Here is a 16,447-nt window from a genome sequence, read left to right as displayed (position 1 = left end):
GGAGGTATTACATGTTCTGTACTCTTTATCTGTATTACTGAAGTGTATGCACTGACTGGTGTCTGGTAGCACCCCCTACAGTACAGGGAGGTATTACAGGGAGGTATTACATGTTCTGTCCTCTTTACCTGTATTACTGAAGTGTATGCAGTGACTGATGTCTGGTAGCGCCCCCTACAGTACAGGGAGGTATTACATGTTCTGTACTCTTTACCTGTATTACTGAGGTGTATGCACTGACTGGTGTCTGGTAGCGCCCCCTACAGTACAGGGAGGTATTACATGTTCTGTACTCTTTACCTGTGCCAGGGTTAGCTGCTCCTTTGGACACCAGGTGAGGGTGATTCCATGTTACTTTTTTAGGACACTGTGTATACTGTACAGGACCCTGAAGAAGCTCCTGTCCTCTACATAGACCAGTGTTTCCCAAGCAGGGTGCCCCCAGCTGTTGCAAAACTACAACTCCCAGCATGCCCGGACAGCCTTTGGCTGTCCTGGCATGCAGGGAGTTGTAGTTTTGCAACAGCTGGAGGCTCCCTGCTTGGGAAACACTGACATAGACAGTGATTGACAGCTCCCAGCAGATCTTTATTACTTTTATATGTAAGGATTTGCTTTATCTGTATTATTATCTACTTATATTTCTTTAATCCTCACTTTTTCCTATTTTTGGATGACCTTTTGGGCCTTTAGAACCAATTACCAGGTTTCCATAGAGTTCTCCTCTCAACATACAATGGATTCAACATACAATGGTCGTCCTGGAACCAATTAATATTGTAACTTCAGGGACCACTGTAATTCTCAATAAATAATAGTAATAATTATTTGTTTATAAAACGCACACAGATTCCGCATCGCTGTACACACAATATAGTTTATTGTAATATAGTACAGGTAAGACAATTCTGTTATTGTTATTTATACATCTAAAAGTCCATAAATTAACTATTAAAAAAAAAAAACTCTCCATAGTTGTATTGAGCTTATCCTACATAATAGGTCACAGCTTGGAATAGGTCACGTCTACCTACAGAACAGAGGTCACAGAGTCCAGACTATAGCTTTGAAAAGGACTCCATCACCCTACATAACGGAGGTCACAGAGTCCAGACTATAGCTTGGAATAGGACTCCATCACCCTACATAACGGAGGTCACAGAGTCCAGACTATAGCTTGGAATAGGGCTCCATTTACCTACATAACGGAGGTCACAGAGTCCAGACTATAGCTTGGAATAGGGCTCAATTACCCTACATAATGCAGGTCACAGAGTCCAGACTATAGCTTGGAATAGGGCTCCATCACCCTACATAACGGAGGTCACAGAGTCCAGACTATAGCTTGGAATAGGACTCAATCACCCTACATAACGGAGGTCACAGAGTCCAGACTATAGCTTGGAATAGGACTTCATTTACCTACATAAAGGAGGTCACAGAGTCCAGAATATAGCTTGGAATAGGACTTCATTTACCTACATAAGAGTTCACAGAGTCCAGAATATAGCTTGGAATAGGACTTCATTTACCTACATAAAGGAGGTCACAGGGTCCAGACTATAGCTTGGAATAGGACTCAATCACCCTACATAACGGAGGTCACAGAGTCCAGACTATAGCTTGGAATAGGACACTCCATTTACCTACATAACGGAGTTCACAGAGTCCAGACTATAGCTTGGAATAGGACTTAATTTACCTACATAACGGAGGTCACAGAGTCCAGACTATAGCTTGGAATAGGACTCCATCACCCTACATAACGGAGGTCACAGAGTCCATACTATAGCTTGGAATAGGACTTCATTTACCTACATAAAGGAGGTCACAGGGTCCAGACTATAGCTTGGAATAGGACTCAATCACCCTACATAACGGAGGTCACAGAGTCCAGACTATAGCTTGGAATAGGACACTCCATTTACCTACATAACGGAGGTCACAGAGTCCAGACTATAGCTTGGAATAGGACTCCATCACCCTACATAACGGAGGTCACAGAGTCCATATTATTGTTTGAATAGGACTTCATCACCCTACATAACGGAGGTCACAGAGTCCATATTATTGTTTGAATAGGACTTCATCACCCTACATAACGGAGGTCACAGAGTCTTACCTACATAAGGTCACAGAGTCCATACTATAGCTTGGAATAGGTGCAGCTACAAATGGAGTATTATACAGAACCCATTTTGGATTGTATGGGCGACCATAAGATTTGTTAGAACATCGTAAGTTATACATTTGTCAGAATGGGCGCATCTTATTTCTGTAGTTTTTTCCTTACATATGTTGGGGAATCCTTTTTCTCTATCCGGGTATGTTCACACTGCGGAATCTCCGCTCGCTCAATTCCATCTGGCGGCCGCTGCAGAAAATACTTCGGTCGTAGGACCGCGCGGCACTGCGCCGTCACCATTGACGACTATGCAGTGCTCCCAGACTTTCGCGCAAAGAATGAACATGTTCTTTCTTTGCCTGGAACAATTTCAGAGGTGGAATTGTCCGCCGCTGAAATTCCACAGTGTGAACGGGTCTTGGCGCTGAGCAGAGAGAAAAAAATCGGACACGCAAATATTTTTCCCTCCGCTTAACTCTTGTCCTCCCAACGACAGTGTGATTGAGCCCTTAGAGACACGTCTCTGCGCTCTCTGTCTCTGCAGCTTGTGTGTGTTCCTAGGCACTGCCCCTCCAATTTCCCCCTCTATAGACTTTTATTGCTTGTAATTTGATTTCTGAGTGAGCAGAAACAGGACAAAAACTGATCTGAATTGCAGAGGGAAAGGCAGTCTTGGGGGGGGGGGGTTAAGAGGGAAGAAGCTTCATAACAGGAGAGAGAAGCATTTTTTTGTAATATTTTTATATATATATATATATATATATATATATATATATACTTTTGTAAATGTATTATAAAGGTATCTATACAATGACACTGCCTATTTAAAGGGGTACTCCAGGAAAGTGTGTGTGTATGTGTATATATATATATATATATATATATATATATATATATATATATATTTAAGAAAAAGCTTCAAAGCCACCACACCTTCTGGATAAGTTCCCTGTAAACCACCCTACCTGATATGCACGGCTCCTGTTGCCTCTATTGTCTTCTCTGGCTGCTTGGTATTCTTTGCCATCCTTCTCTTCCCTAGCCTACATCTCCCAGCAATCATTGCAGCTCTGCTCTGAGCAGCAAAAATAGATTCAGTGTCTGATTGGCTGAGGCTGCACGCACCTCCCAGTTCTTAGCACTAAACAGAGCATGACTCATCAGTGCAGGGCAGAAACCACATGGTCTGTGTCTCTCAGGAGGGTGGGGGCTGCTTTCAGAGAGGGACTTTAACAGAGACGGAGTATACGGCTGGTGATGTTGTTTCCACACATCATGCAAGTGACGACCAAAGAGAGAACACTGCTATATAGCTTATGAATGATATTTCGACATGTTGATGAGAGGGAAAGGACGGGCTATGGTTTTAGTTCCCCGGGGTACCCCTTTAAGGGTGTCACAGGAGACTACACATAACTCTACAAATGAGGCACAGTCGCAGACAAATTAAATTGCAAGAAGTTTTATTAAAAATAAAATATGTAAATTCAAACATAACTTAAAGAGAATAGATATATTCTACATCTATCTAAGAAGAAGTTAGATACAACCTATGTATGAGCCATCTATAGATCTGGATCTATAAGTGCTATTTGGTCTGAATAGTAGCTGTGCTTCTTCCTGAAACACTTATTAGTCGTCTCTATCCGGCATGTCACCGCAGACACGCTCTCCAGTGTTGAACAGAGGATACACGCCATGCTGGAGGGGGTTTATCCAGGACTACAAAAAACAGAGCTAATTTCTTTCAAAAACGGCCCCACCCCTGTCCTCAGGTTGGGTGTGGTTTTACAACTCGGTTCCATTCGCTTCAGTGGAACTGAGCTGCAATACCACACCCGACCTGGGGACAGGGGTGGCGCTGTTTTTAAGAGAAATTCTTTTTGTTTTCTTAATCCTGAATAACCCCCCTTTAAAAGAAAAAGCTAATCCGCACCTCTAGTAGGTTTAGCTCCATATAAAAGGATTTTAAGGCCTTGTTCACACAAAGGGGAACAAGTCTTGCTCCCAGCGTGGCTGAATGGCAGCACATGTAGGCCCTTTCACTATGGATTACGGAGCCCTGGCACGACTTGTGCCCTATCGACAAGGGTATTGCTCCGTATTCCTGAACCATATTAAGTGCATGAGCCCTTATGTCAATGTGTCCCAACCAGGGTGCCCCCAGCTGTTGCTAAACTACAACTCTCAGCATGCCCGGACAGCCAACGGCTGTCCGGGCATGCTTGGAGTTGTAGTTTTGCAACAGCTGGAGGCACCATGGTTGGGAGACATTACCTTATATTATTAGTTACACCCTCTTAAAGTGCATCTGTCATGTTATTTATAGATAAACTGGGCCACACAGTGTGTAAGGGGTTAATACATATGTGCCAGGCATACCATCTTAGTAGGGTCCGCTATGCCCCGGGGGCCAGGGCCACTGCGGGTACAAGATGGTGTGCCCTGGGGCATAGCGGGTATAACAAAAAAAAAAAAAGCTATATACTTGTTAACCCCTTATACACTCGCGTGGCCCTTTTAACAACTATATATCCCATAGCTAACAAAAAAAAATTTACCCATGTGAATCTAGTCCAGTGCTTCCAAACCAGGGTGCCTCCAGCTGTTGCAAAACAACAATTTCCAGCATGCCCAGACAGCCAAAGTTTTGCAACTAGGGATCGACCGATTATCGGTATGGCCGATATTATCGGCCGATAATCACGATTTTGGGCATTAACGGTATCGGCAATTACCTTGCCGATAAGCCGATAATGCACCGCCCCCACCACACCGCGACCGCCCCCCCCCCCCCCCCCCCGACCCACCGCACCGCGTTGCACCCCCCTACCGTAGTGCTGGGCGGTATACCGGTATGGATTTTTGCCCATACCGCTATACCGGTCGGGCCCCTCCCCCACCATCCGAGCCATCCATCGTTCCTGTAGTGTCCGGGGGCGTTCCGGGTGAATCGGTCCAGGCTGTCCTTCTTCTCCAGCGGTCATCTTCTCCACTCCGGGCAGGCTGCGGCCTAGTAGCTGCATAGACGCCGCTACGCCGTGACGTCAGGTGCGTCGCTGCGCACGGGCGTCACTGCGCAGCGGCGTCTATGCAGCGTACTAGGCCGGAGCCTGCCCGGAGTGGAGAAGATGACCGCCGGAGAAGAAGGACAGCCCGGACCGATTCACCCTCCACCCGGAACGCCCCCGGACACTACAGGAAGGATGGATGGCCCGGACCACCCTGACAGGTAGGGGGAGAGAAGCGGGTGGCGGCGGCGGCGGCGGCGGCCTATGGCACCACAAAAGCCACTGCAGTGCATTAAATCAATGATCTGCAGCGGTGTCGCGGGGGGATAAATAGCCCATAACTTATACCGGAATATCGGTATAAGTTATCGGCACTAACCTGCACCGATTATCGGTATCGGGCCTAAAAAAACGATATCGGTCGATCCCTATTTGCAACAGCTGGAGGCACCCTGATTGGGAAACGCTACTCTAGTGTATACACATCTTTCGGGTAGTGCCGTCCAGCTGTCGGGGAAACTACAACTCCCAGCATCTCCAGGCTATTTCGCATACGAACCTTATAAAACCTGAGCATTTACCATGAAATATCACATGCAATACTGTAGCACCAGGTAATGCCCAACACCCTCTAGTACAGTCAGTGGTTCTGAAACGTTTTTAAGTTCTATATCCAATGTGGATATCTCCTCGCAGAACAATTATCTATAATCCAGAAAAAAAATTGCGCAACTTTTTTTTTTTTTTTGCATCTGTCAGGTTCTAAAATTAAGATTTCAAGCACCAAAAATAATAATAATATAATAATAATATAATAATAATTAAAAAAAAGAAAAGGAAACCCCACAAAAATATTATTAGTTATTATTAATAATAATGAATAATAAAAAATAAAAAAATTATAATAAAATAAACCTCATCACAACCGGGGGTTATGGCGTTGATTTCTCTTTAAAAGAAAAGAACACCCCACAAAAATATTATTATTTATTATTAATAATAATGAATAATAAAGAAAAAAAAAAAAAAACATCGCAACCGGGGGTTATGACTAGAGATGAGAGAACTTACAGTAAATTCGATTCGTCACGAACTTCTCGGCTCAGCAGTTGATGACTTTTCCTGCATAAATTAGTTCAGCTTTCACGTGCTCCAGTGGGCTGGAAAAGGTGGATACATTCCTAGGAAAGAATCTCCTAGAACTGTATCCACCTTTTCCAGCCCACGGGAGCACCTGAAAGCCGAACTAATTTATGCAGGAAAAGTCATCAACTGCCGAGCCGAGAAGTTCGTGCCGAATCGAATTTATTTACTGTAAGTTCGCTCATCTCTAGTTATGATGTTGATTTCTCTTTAAAAGAAAAGAACACCCCACAAAAATATTCTTTATTATTAATAACAATAATGAGTAATAATGAAAAAAAAAAAAACATCGCAACCGGGGGTTATGACGTTGATTTCTCTTTAAATTAAAAGAACACCCCCCAAAATAATAATAATAATAATAAAATAGCAAGACAGAATATTCTATTATAGACCCTTATGGGGTCCGTTGTAAAAGTGGTTGACGGGGTTGCCCAGGAATAGAAAAATAGAGCTGATTTTTGCTACCGACAGCGCCACCCCTTGTCTTCAGGTCGTGTGCGGTACTGCAGCTCGGTTCAAATGAAGCTGCATTGTAATACCGCGCGAGACCTGGGGTGGCGCTGTAATTTTTTGGAGGAAATTAGCTCTGTTTCTGGATAACCTATGAGGCTTATAGGTGCACACGAGCTAGCTAGGGCCAGCACAGTGGGCAGAACAGTGGTCCCCAAATTATGGATCTCCAGATGTTGCAAACTACAACTCCCAGCATGCCCGGACAGCCGTTGGCTGTCCGGGCATGCTGGGAGTTGTAGTTTTGCAACATCTGGAGGTCCATAATTTGGGGACCACTGAGGTAGAACATTGGACTCATCTACAGATGACGCCTTTTAACCTATTGACTTGCTCATGCAATTGGTCTGTATTACAGTCACTGGCCAAAATCATAGTCAGGAGTCCCAACGCAGGCCGTTTCGCTCATATCCGTAAGTGCTTTGCGTTCCCAGAAGTCACTGCAAGTGGCGCACGCGCCTCGTCTTAGATCCGTATCTGCTCTTCGCTGTCTGTGTCGAAGCCCGCGCCCGGGGTGGGAAGCTCATCCATGATCCCGTGGGCGCATTCTCTCGTCTGGCCCAGACTCGACGCCACCACGTCCACCGCCAGGCTGGCGGTGGCCTTCACTTCCTCCGAGGTAGCTCCCAGGATGGGGTTGACTTCCACCAGATCGAGAGCCGAGAGCATTCCTTGGGAGAAATAAAGAGGGGGGGGGGGGGGATGATTTACAGAGGAACGGAAACAGTTGGGGCTGTAGAAGAGGAACTAAATTTTCTGTAGAACATATGGGAGAGGTTTATCAGTTGCTGAGTTGCCCAGAGCAACCAATCAGATCGCTGCTTTCGTTTTTGAAAAGGCCTCTGAAAAATGAAAGAAGCCATCTGATTGGTTGCTAAGGGCAACTGGTCACTAGAGATGAGCGAACTTACAGTAAATTCGATTCGTCACAAACTTCTCGGCTCGGCAGTTGATGACTTTTCCTGCGTAAATTAGTTCAGCCTTCAGGTGCTCCGGTGGGCTGGAAAAGGTGGATACAGTCCTAGGAAAGAGTCTCCTAGGACTGTATCCACCTTTTCCAGCCCACCGGAGCACCGGAAAGCTGAACTAATTTATGCAGGAAAAGTCATCAACTGCCGAGCTGAGAAGTTGGTGACGAATCGAATTTACTGTAAGTTCGCTCATCTCTACTGGTCACCTTTACCTCTGGACAGGTTTTGATAAATCTCCCCCATAGTGTTGTTGGGTGGGATCAACTCCTACTGGTATAGGTTATATAGCGCCTGTATATCAGTGTTTCCCTACCAGGGTGCCTCCAGCTGTTGCACAACTACAACTCTCAGCATGCCTACACAGCCAAAGGCTGTCCGGGCATGCTTGAAGTTGTATCATAAAAGGGTTAATATCTTACACCCGTCTCGCCCTGTAACTGGAAATACTTATTCTAGTGGAATGATATATGCGTAATACTGTGTTTCCTCAAGCAGTGTGCCTCCAGCTGTTGCAAAACTAAAACTACAAAAAACAAAAGGTATGCTGGGAGTTGTAGTTTTGCAACAGCTGGAGGCACACTGCTTGAGGAAACACTGTATTATGCATATATCATTCCACTAGAATAAGTATTTCCAGTTACAGGGCGAGACGGGTGTAAGATATTAACCCTTTTTAACTGGAAGTACTTATTCTAGTGGAATGGTATATGTATAATACAGGGTTTCCTCAAGCAGCGCGCCTCCAGCGGTTGCAAAACTACAACTCCCAGCATGCCTTTGTTTTTTGTAGTTGTAGTTATTTTGCATCAGCTGGAGGCACACTGGTTGGGAAAGCACAAGCCTAGACAATGAATGTAGCTCTGGTCCTTCATACATGGGTCTTGAAGGCAAACTCCGCAGCATTATCACAACAGAATGAGACTAAAGGGTTAACATTTCTCCTTAAACTAAAGGGTTAACACTCCCCTGGGAATTCTGGGAAAAGAGGATATGCAAAGCAGCTCTCGCGCCACCTTTTCCTCTTTCTTCCTTTTTTCTTCGGCATACATTCCCAGTCAGTTTCTAAGGCACCTAGCCTGATTTTTAAAGGGAAAGCCATTTTGAAAAAAAAATGTGATTGCGGTGGATTGCGTGTAGTCTGCAGCAGGTTTTCAGAGAGGGATTTGTAGAAAAACCCAGTGTGAACATGGAGTAAGCTCCTTGAGATCTATACTTCTACTCACCAGTATTATGTATTTCTTCTGTTATGTATATTCCTTCCCTGTATGTTAAGCCTCCAATCACAGGGGTTCCCGTCGCTGGCGCCAAAGTTGGATCAAAGGCATCAATGTCGAAGCTCAGGTGGATGGCCCTCTGTCTCCTGTCATGGACAAAATAAATAAATCATCAGCCATGAAAGGGGTTTATCCGGAAATAGAAAAAAAAAAAGAGCTAATTTCTTCCACAAACAGCGCCACATCTGTCTTCAGGTCGTGTGTGGTATAACAACTTGGCTCCATTCACTTCAATGGAACTGAGCTGCAATACCACATACAACCTGGGGACAGACGTGGAGCTGTTTTAGGTAGAAATCAGCTCTGTATTTCTAGTACTGGATAACCCCTTTAAGGGTGGGTTCACATTACCAGATCTGGCTGGGGGGGGTGAAAACTGGGCGGTCCCATATCCCAGCCGGACCGGGCCCGTATCTCATTCATTTGAATGAGCCGACCGAAGTCATATAGTGCCACCTTTGTTTTCAGTTTATCTGTGGAATTGCAGCTCACTTCTATTAAAAGTGAGCAGGTCTGAGATGTAATACAACACACAACCTGAAGACAGGGGTGGTGCTGTTTTTTTGTAAGAAACACAGCTATGTTTTTCTACCCTTTTCTGATTTGCGCAATCCTTACTTTGCTGGGACTCCCTAGCAGTAAGTGTTCAGTTTTCCTGCAGCGCCACCACAGGCCACACATGTATTACACACATTTTATATTTTATTTATTATTTATTACTAAGGCAGTGGTCTCCAAACAGTGGATCTCTAGAGGGTCCACAGTTTGAGGACCACTTGGCATATGGCGATTGACCATAGGTTCTATAATTCACACTTACCTCCCCAGGAGCTGTTCGAATGTCCGTTCCATAACTTTCTGAATTCCGATGCGATCGATTTGTCTCATTGAGTAGTAGGTGATGTTATACTTCTTCAGAATGAACCTGGAAGGACACCGTATGTTATGTTAGTCCAGATGAGGGGATTTAAAGGGGTACTCTGGTGGAAAACTATTTTTTTCAAATCAACTTGTTCCAGAAAGTTAACCAGATTTGTAAATTACTTCTATGAAAAATCTTAATCCTTCCAGTACTTATCAGCTGCTCAAGAGGAAGTTGTGTAGTTCTTTCCAGTCCGACCACAGTGCTCTCTGCTGACACCTCTGTCCATGTCAGGAAGTGTCCAGAGTAGGAGCAAATCCCCATAGCAAACCTATCCTGCTCCCAACAGTTCCTGACATGGACAGAGGTGTCAGCAGAGAGCACTGTGGTCAGACTGGAAAGAACTACACAATTTCCTCTTGAGCATACAGCAGCTTATAAGTACTGGAAGGATTAAGATTTTTTAATAAGAGTAAATTACAAATCTGTTTAACTTTCTGGCACTAGTTGATTAGAAAACATTATTTTCCCACTGGAGTACCCCTTTAAGGTAGATTCAGCTACTATAAATTCAATTTTTACATTCATTTGCTTAAAGGGGTACACTGCCTTCAGGTTAACAAAACAAATGCTGCAGAAGAATATAGCCTTCCTTACCTGTTTGCCCCAGGTAATAAAACCACCAAAAAACATTTGTTTTGGGGGTATTACTACTGTACTTTTTGGGTGAGCAGTTGCCCAGTACTACAATTCCCAGAACGCAATTGTTTCCCTCAGCTATTCATCACAGCCCTATCACCCTGCCTACTCTCTTCCCACAGTACTCTTGCCAGTTTCCTGCCCAAAGCTGGTGCAGAACATCTCATTTCCCAGCAGACTATGGCACAATCAGTGAGGTTGCAGCACCTGCTGCATTCATTTCCTGTCTACTCCTCTGCCTGTGGCATTGTTCAGCACAAGTCAGCATGCTTTATACTCATCTCATTCTCCCTAAATGTCCCAATAGCGATATATATATATGTATATGATTGGGAGATGATGATGTAGGCTGTAGGGGCTGGTCAGAGTTGATTACATCATTTAGGGGGGGAGCGGGGCTAGAGCTGAGAGACAAAATCCAGCCTTGCTTCCTCAGACCGCAGAAGATGATGCGTTGTCTCGAGAGAGAGGTAGAAAGCCAGGGGGCTGGAGACAACACTACACTGTCAATGAGATAACTACACAACTTCCTGTCAGGAGAGGAGGTGCTTGAGACAACACCACACTGACAATGAAAGGACTACACAACTTCCTGTCAGGGGTAATTCAAGCAAAACATGCTGAAGCTGAGACAATCTGCAATAACACTATATTAGTAAGTTATATATAGTGGGGTGATAGATATATTTTTTTAAATATCATTTTCTGATACCAGAATACCCCTTTAAGGGGAATGGGGGGAAAAATTAAAATAAACTTATGCTCATAATCGAAACCAGTTTCCCAACTAGGGTGCCTCCAGCTGTTGACGGGTGAGGAGCAGCCACTGGGGACCACCCCATTGACTAGTTACGTAATTTCTGGCAGGTTTTAAATTTGTGTTCCAGACCAAGGGCCCTTTTAGACAGCTGACCTGTACCTGTACACAAGGGCTGATCTAGCAGATCGGGGATTGTTTAAGAAGCCTTTACACGGGCAGGCATGCAGGAACGATCACAGGATCATTCCTGTGGACCTTTAATTTAGTTGATTTTTAGGCCGGCATAAATGATAGGATCGGGCCCTTAAAGGGGTACTCAGTCCCTATCCTCTGGATAGGGGATAAGATGTCTAGGGGCAAAGATGTCTGATTGTGGGGGGTCTGACCGCTGGAACCCCCCCCCCCAATCTCCGGGGGCCGGCACCCCAGCGTTCTGAACATTTATTTTCCGAACGCCGGCTTGGGGGCTTCGGTGTTCGTGATGTCACCCCACAATCGTCACACACCCTCCATTCATGTCTATGGAAGGGGAGTGTGACGGCTGTAGAGTAGAAGTACACAGACGTCACGCCCCCTCCCATACACATGAATGGAGAAGGCGTGACGTCTGTGGTCACTCATCATTTGGCACGGAGTGGCGTTCGGATGATGGGGTGTCGCACCTGCGATCGTGGGGGTCCCAGCAGCCAGGACTGTGCCGGATGACTGGCGATGAGGGGCGGAGGCTCGTGACGCCACGCTCATGGCTCCCTCGTGATGTCACAGTCACGCCCCCTCCCATAGACTTGCATTGAGGGCGTGGCCGTGATGTCACGAGCCTCCGGCGCTGCACTGATGCTCTAAACAAATGCAGGGTGCAACAGGGGATCCCGCGATCAGACATCTTATCCCCTATCCAAAAGATGTCTAGGTGCGGAGTACCCCTTTAAATCATAGTTCGTTGTGCAGACTGTCTGTTGCATGCTGCCCGTGTTCAGGGCAGAGTGAAACCACTGACTACTTCATATTAAAAGGGGTGCTCCATTGCCCGAGCACCGAAATATTTAGTTCTGAACGCTGGGTGTGGGCTTTGTGACGTCACAGTCACGCCCCTCAATGCAAGTCTATGGGAGGGGGCGTGACGTCAGTCACGCACCCTCCCATAGACTTGCATTGAGGGTCGTGACTGTGATGTCACGATCGACCCCTGCAGCCCGCATTCAAAACTAAATGTTCCGTACGCTAGGGCAGTGGAGTACCCCTTTAATGTAGTTTCTGACATGTCAAAAACATAGCATATCCTAAAATATGAGTGTAGGGAACCCCATGAATTCCTAAACCAATAAGTCATGGGGCGCTCTAGACGGACCGAACCATATTCCATTGTTCAACTTACTGTTCCGCTGCATCCAGATCCCGCAAGCCAATGTACACGATATCCGATGTAGAAATACAGGGCTTTATCCAAGAGAAACCGGGAACTAAAGGCACCTAGAAAATCAAAATGCTGCTTGAGACTGGTTGCTGAATTTCTGCCTTTTAAATAAATCACTTTCATGCTGCCCGAACCACAAGTCATTGAGGCAATTCCTGGCGGCTCCTTCTTACCACATCAGCCTTGATTCATAGATGTCTCTATGTTTGGGTATAGGGAGAGTTTTAACAGTCTGGGCTTCAGAAAAGCCGCTAGGGACTGTCCTGCGAACTGGTGGTTCAGGCAGCATGAAAGTGATCATAGGTTTCCCTTAAAGGGGTACTCCATTGAAAAACATTTTTTTTTTAAATCAACCGGTGCCAGAAAGTTAAACAGATTTGTAAATTACTTCTATTTAAAAATCTTAATCCTTCCAGTACTTTGCTGCTGTATGCTCCACAGGAAGTTGTTTAGTTCTTTCCAGTCTGACCACAGTGCTCTCTGCTGACACCTCTGTCTGTTTCAGGAACTGTCAAGAGCAGGAGAGGTTTGCAATGGGGTATTTGCTCCTGCTCTGGACAGTTTCTGACATGGACAGAGGTGTCAGCAGAGAGCACTGTGATCAGACAGAAAATAAATTTAAAAATAAAACAACTTCCTCGGGAGCATACAGTAGCTGATAAGTACTGGAAGGATTAAGATTTTTATATAGAAGTAATTTACAAATCTGTTTAACGTTCTGGCACCAGTTGATTTAAAAAATTTTTTTTTTACCAAAGTACCCCATTAACTTTATGCGACTAGTTAAGTGGGGGTCACTTAAAGGGATAGGGGATAAGATGTCTGATCGTGGGGGTCCTGCCGCTGGGGACCCCCGCAATCTCTCATGCAGCACCCACCTGTGAGAGCTGCACGCAGCGCTGGAGGCTCCGAATATGAAGCCTCACGACCACGGGGCCGGAGTATGGTGATGTCACAACTCCCCACCCCCCACCCTCTCACAGGTGAGTGCTGCATAAGAGATTGCGGGGGTCCCCAGGGCGTGACCCCCGCGGTCAGTCATCTTATCCCCAATCCTTTGGACAGTTCAGGAACATGCAGCAGTGGTTGTTTGTTTGTTGTTTTGCTTATATAGTGCAGCATAGGCTATTATTAGAGAATAATGTAGAGGTTCTTGTGTATGCCTTCTGCATACCTGTTTTAGCTGATGCAGCAGGTATGTTGGTTTGCAAATTCATAAATAAAATGATTTCCTAATGCTGCCTACATTTCCCACTGACCCTCTGGCTGAGGGGGTGGCGTTTGATCACTGGAATTGGTCATTGTAGTTGCCTTTTCTTAGAAATTTTTCTCAGAATTTTAGCTTTAGATTTTCCAACATCATGGTAAATATGACACATTTGTATTGTGATATGCACAATTGCGGTTAAATATCACCCTTGTACCACAATGTTGGGAATATCATGGCAAAAAAAATACGCAGCAAAAAAATGCTATTTTTGCATCAGGGGAGGTGTATAACTACTATAAATCCTGATTAAATTAAGATAGCAGCAGTAGTATACAGACAGAGCTGGATGGGATGTGTATAACTACTATAGATCCTAATCCCATAGAGATAGCAGCAGTATACAGATAGAGCTGGAGGGGAGATGTATAACTAGTATATATTCTGATCCCATAGAGATAGTAGCAGTATAGAGCTGGAGGGTAGGTGTATAACTACTAGTATATATCCTAATCCCACAGAGATAGCAGCAGCATACAGATAGAGCTAGAGGGGAGGTGTATAACTAGTATATATCCTAATCCCATAGAGATAGCAGCAGCAGTATACAGACAGAGCTGGAGGGGATGTGTATGACTACTGTATATCCTAATCCCATAGAGATAGCGGCAGTATACAGATAGAGCTGGAGGGGAGGTGTATAACTAGTATATATCCTAATCCCATAGAGATAGCGGCAGTATACAGATAGAGCTGGAGGGAAGGTGTATAACTGGTATATATCCTGATCCCATAGAGATAGCAGCAGTATACAGATAGAGCTGGAGGGTAGGTGTATAACTACTAGTATATATCCTAATCCCATAGAGATAGCAGCAGCATACAGATAGAGCTAGAGGGGAGGTGTATAACTAGTATATATCCTGATTAAATTAAGATAGCACCAGTAGTATACAGATAGAGCTGGATGGGATGTGTATAACTACTATAGATCCTAATCCCATAGAGATAGCGGCAGTGTACAGATAGAGCTGGAGGGGAGGTGTATAACTAGTATATATCCTGATCCCATAGAGATAGTAGCAGTATACAGATAGAGCTGAAGGGTAGGTGTATAACTACTAGTATATATCCTAATCCCATAGAGATAGCAGCAGCATACAGATAGAGCTAGAGGGGAGGTGTATAACTAGTATATATCCTAATCCCATAGAGATAGCGGCAGTATACAGATAGATCTGGAATGGAGGTGTATAACTAGTATATATCCTAATCCCATAGAGATAGTGGCAGTATACAGATAGAGCTAGAGGGGAGGTGTATAACTACTATATATCCTGCTCCCATAGAGATAGCGGCAGTATACAGATAGATCTGGAAGGGAGGTGTATAACTAGTATATATCCTAATCCCATAGAGATAGTGGCAGTATACAGATAGAGCTGGAGGGGAGGTGTATAACTAGTATATATCCTGATCCCATAGAGATAGCAGCAGTATACAGATAGAGCTGGAGGGTAGGTGTATAACTACTATATATCCTGATCCCGCAGAATTAGCAGCAGTTTCTCTGACACATTAAGCCAGTGTTTCCAAATCAGGGCGCCTCTAGCTGTTGCAAAACTACAACTCCCAGCATGCCCGGACAGCAAAGGTTGTCTGGGCATGCCAGGAGTTGCAGCTTTGCAACAGCTGGAGGCATCCTGGTTGGAAAACACTGCATTAACCACTGATTTTATGTGGGGTACACTGGTGATCACATGACCCAGGTACAGTGATAAAACGCATGGATGCAGCTGTGCTGTACTAAAACAAAGGGTGCTGTATGACCAGTGCTAGTGAGTGTGCATGTGGGGGATATGGGAAAAGTAAAAGCAGTGTGTCTTTAAAAGGGTACTCCGGTGAAAACCTTTTTTCTTTTAAATCAACTGGTGGCAGAAAGTTAAACATATTTGTAAATTACTTCTATTAAAAAATCTTAATCCTTCCAGTACTTATTAGCTGCTGAATGCTACAGAGGATATTCCTTCCTTTTTGGAACACTGATGACATCAGGAGCACAGTGCTCTCTGCTGACATCTCTGTCCATTTTAGCAACCATGCATAGCAGATGTATGAGAAGGGCAGCATGGTGGCTCAGTGGTTAGCACTGCTGCCTTGCAGTGCTGGGGACTTGGGTTCAAATCCCACTAAGGACAACAATAAATAAAGTGTCATTATTATTATAATAACGTCAGCAGAGAGCACTGTGCTCGTGATGTCATCAGAGAGCATTCCCAAAAGAAAAGAATTTCCTCTGTAGTATGCAGCAGCTAATAAGTACAGGAAGGATTAAGATTTTTTTAATAGAAGTAACTTACAAATCTGTTTAACTTTCTGCCACCAGTTGATTTAAAAGAAAAAAGGTTTTCACCGGAGTACCCCTTTAATGTTGGTGGAGGTAGGGACATAGGGGGAGATTTCCTCTG

General features: G+C 44.7%; 1 protein-coding gene across 2 annotated transcripts in view; it reads right to left on the bottom strand.

The window, feature by feature from the left end:
- Positions 1-7,043: 7,043 nt before the first annotated feature.
- ARG2 (arginase 2) overlaps positions 7,044-16,447 on the bottom strand; it is a 29,170-nt gene continuing 19,766 nt past the window's right edge. For both annotated transcript variants that reach the window (XM_056546463.1, XM_056546465.1), the window contains exons 5-8: positions 12,734-12,828; positions 9,858-9,962; positions 8,987-9,123; positions 7,044-7,463 (exon numbers count right to left, since the gene is read on the bottom strand). In XM_056546463.1, the coding sequence (XP_056402438.1) occupies positions 7,258-7,463; positions 8,987-9,123; positions 9,858-9,962; positions 12,734-12,828 (543 nt within the window). In that variant the 3' untranslated portion in view covers positions 7,044-7,257. The remainder of the gene's footprint in view (positions 7,464-8,986; positions 9,124-9,857; positions 9,963-12,733; positions 12,829-16,447) is intronic.

The sequence above is a fragment of the Hyla sarda genome, chromosome 11, assembly GCF_029499605.1.
Source record: "Hyla sarda isolate aHylSar1 chromosome 11, aHylSar1.hap1, whole genome shotgun sequence".
In the NCBI taxonomy this organism is placed as follows: domain Eukaryota; kingdom Metazoa; phylum Chordata; class Amphibia; order Anura; family Hylidae; genus Hyla; species Hyla sarda.
Note: the sequence above shows the minus strand (reverse complement) of the source record. Positions and strands in the feature narration are given on the sequence as shown.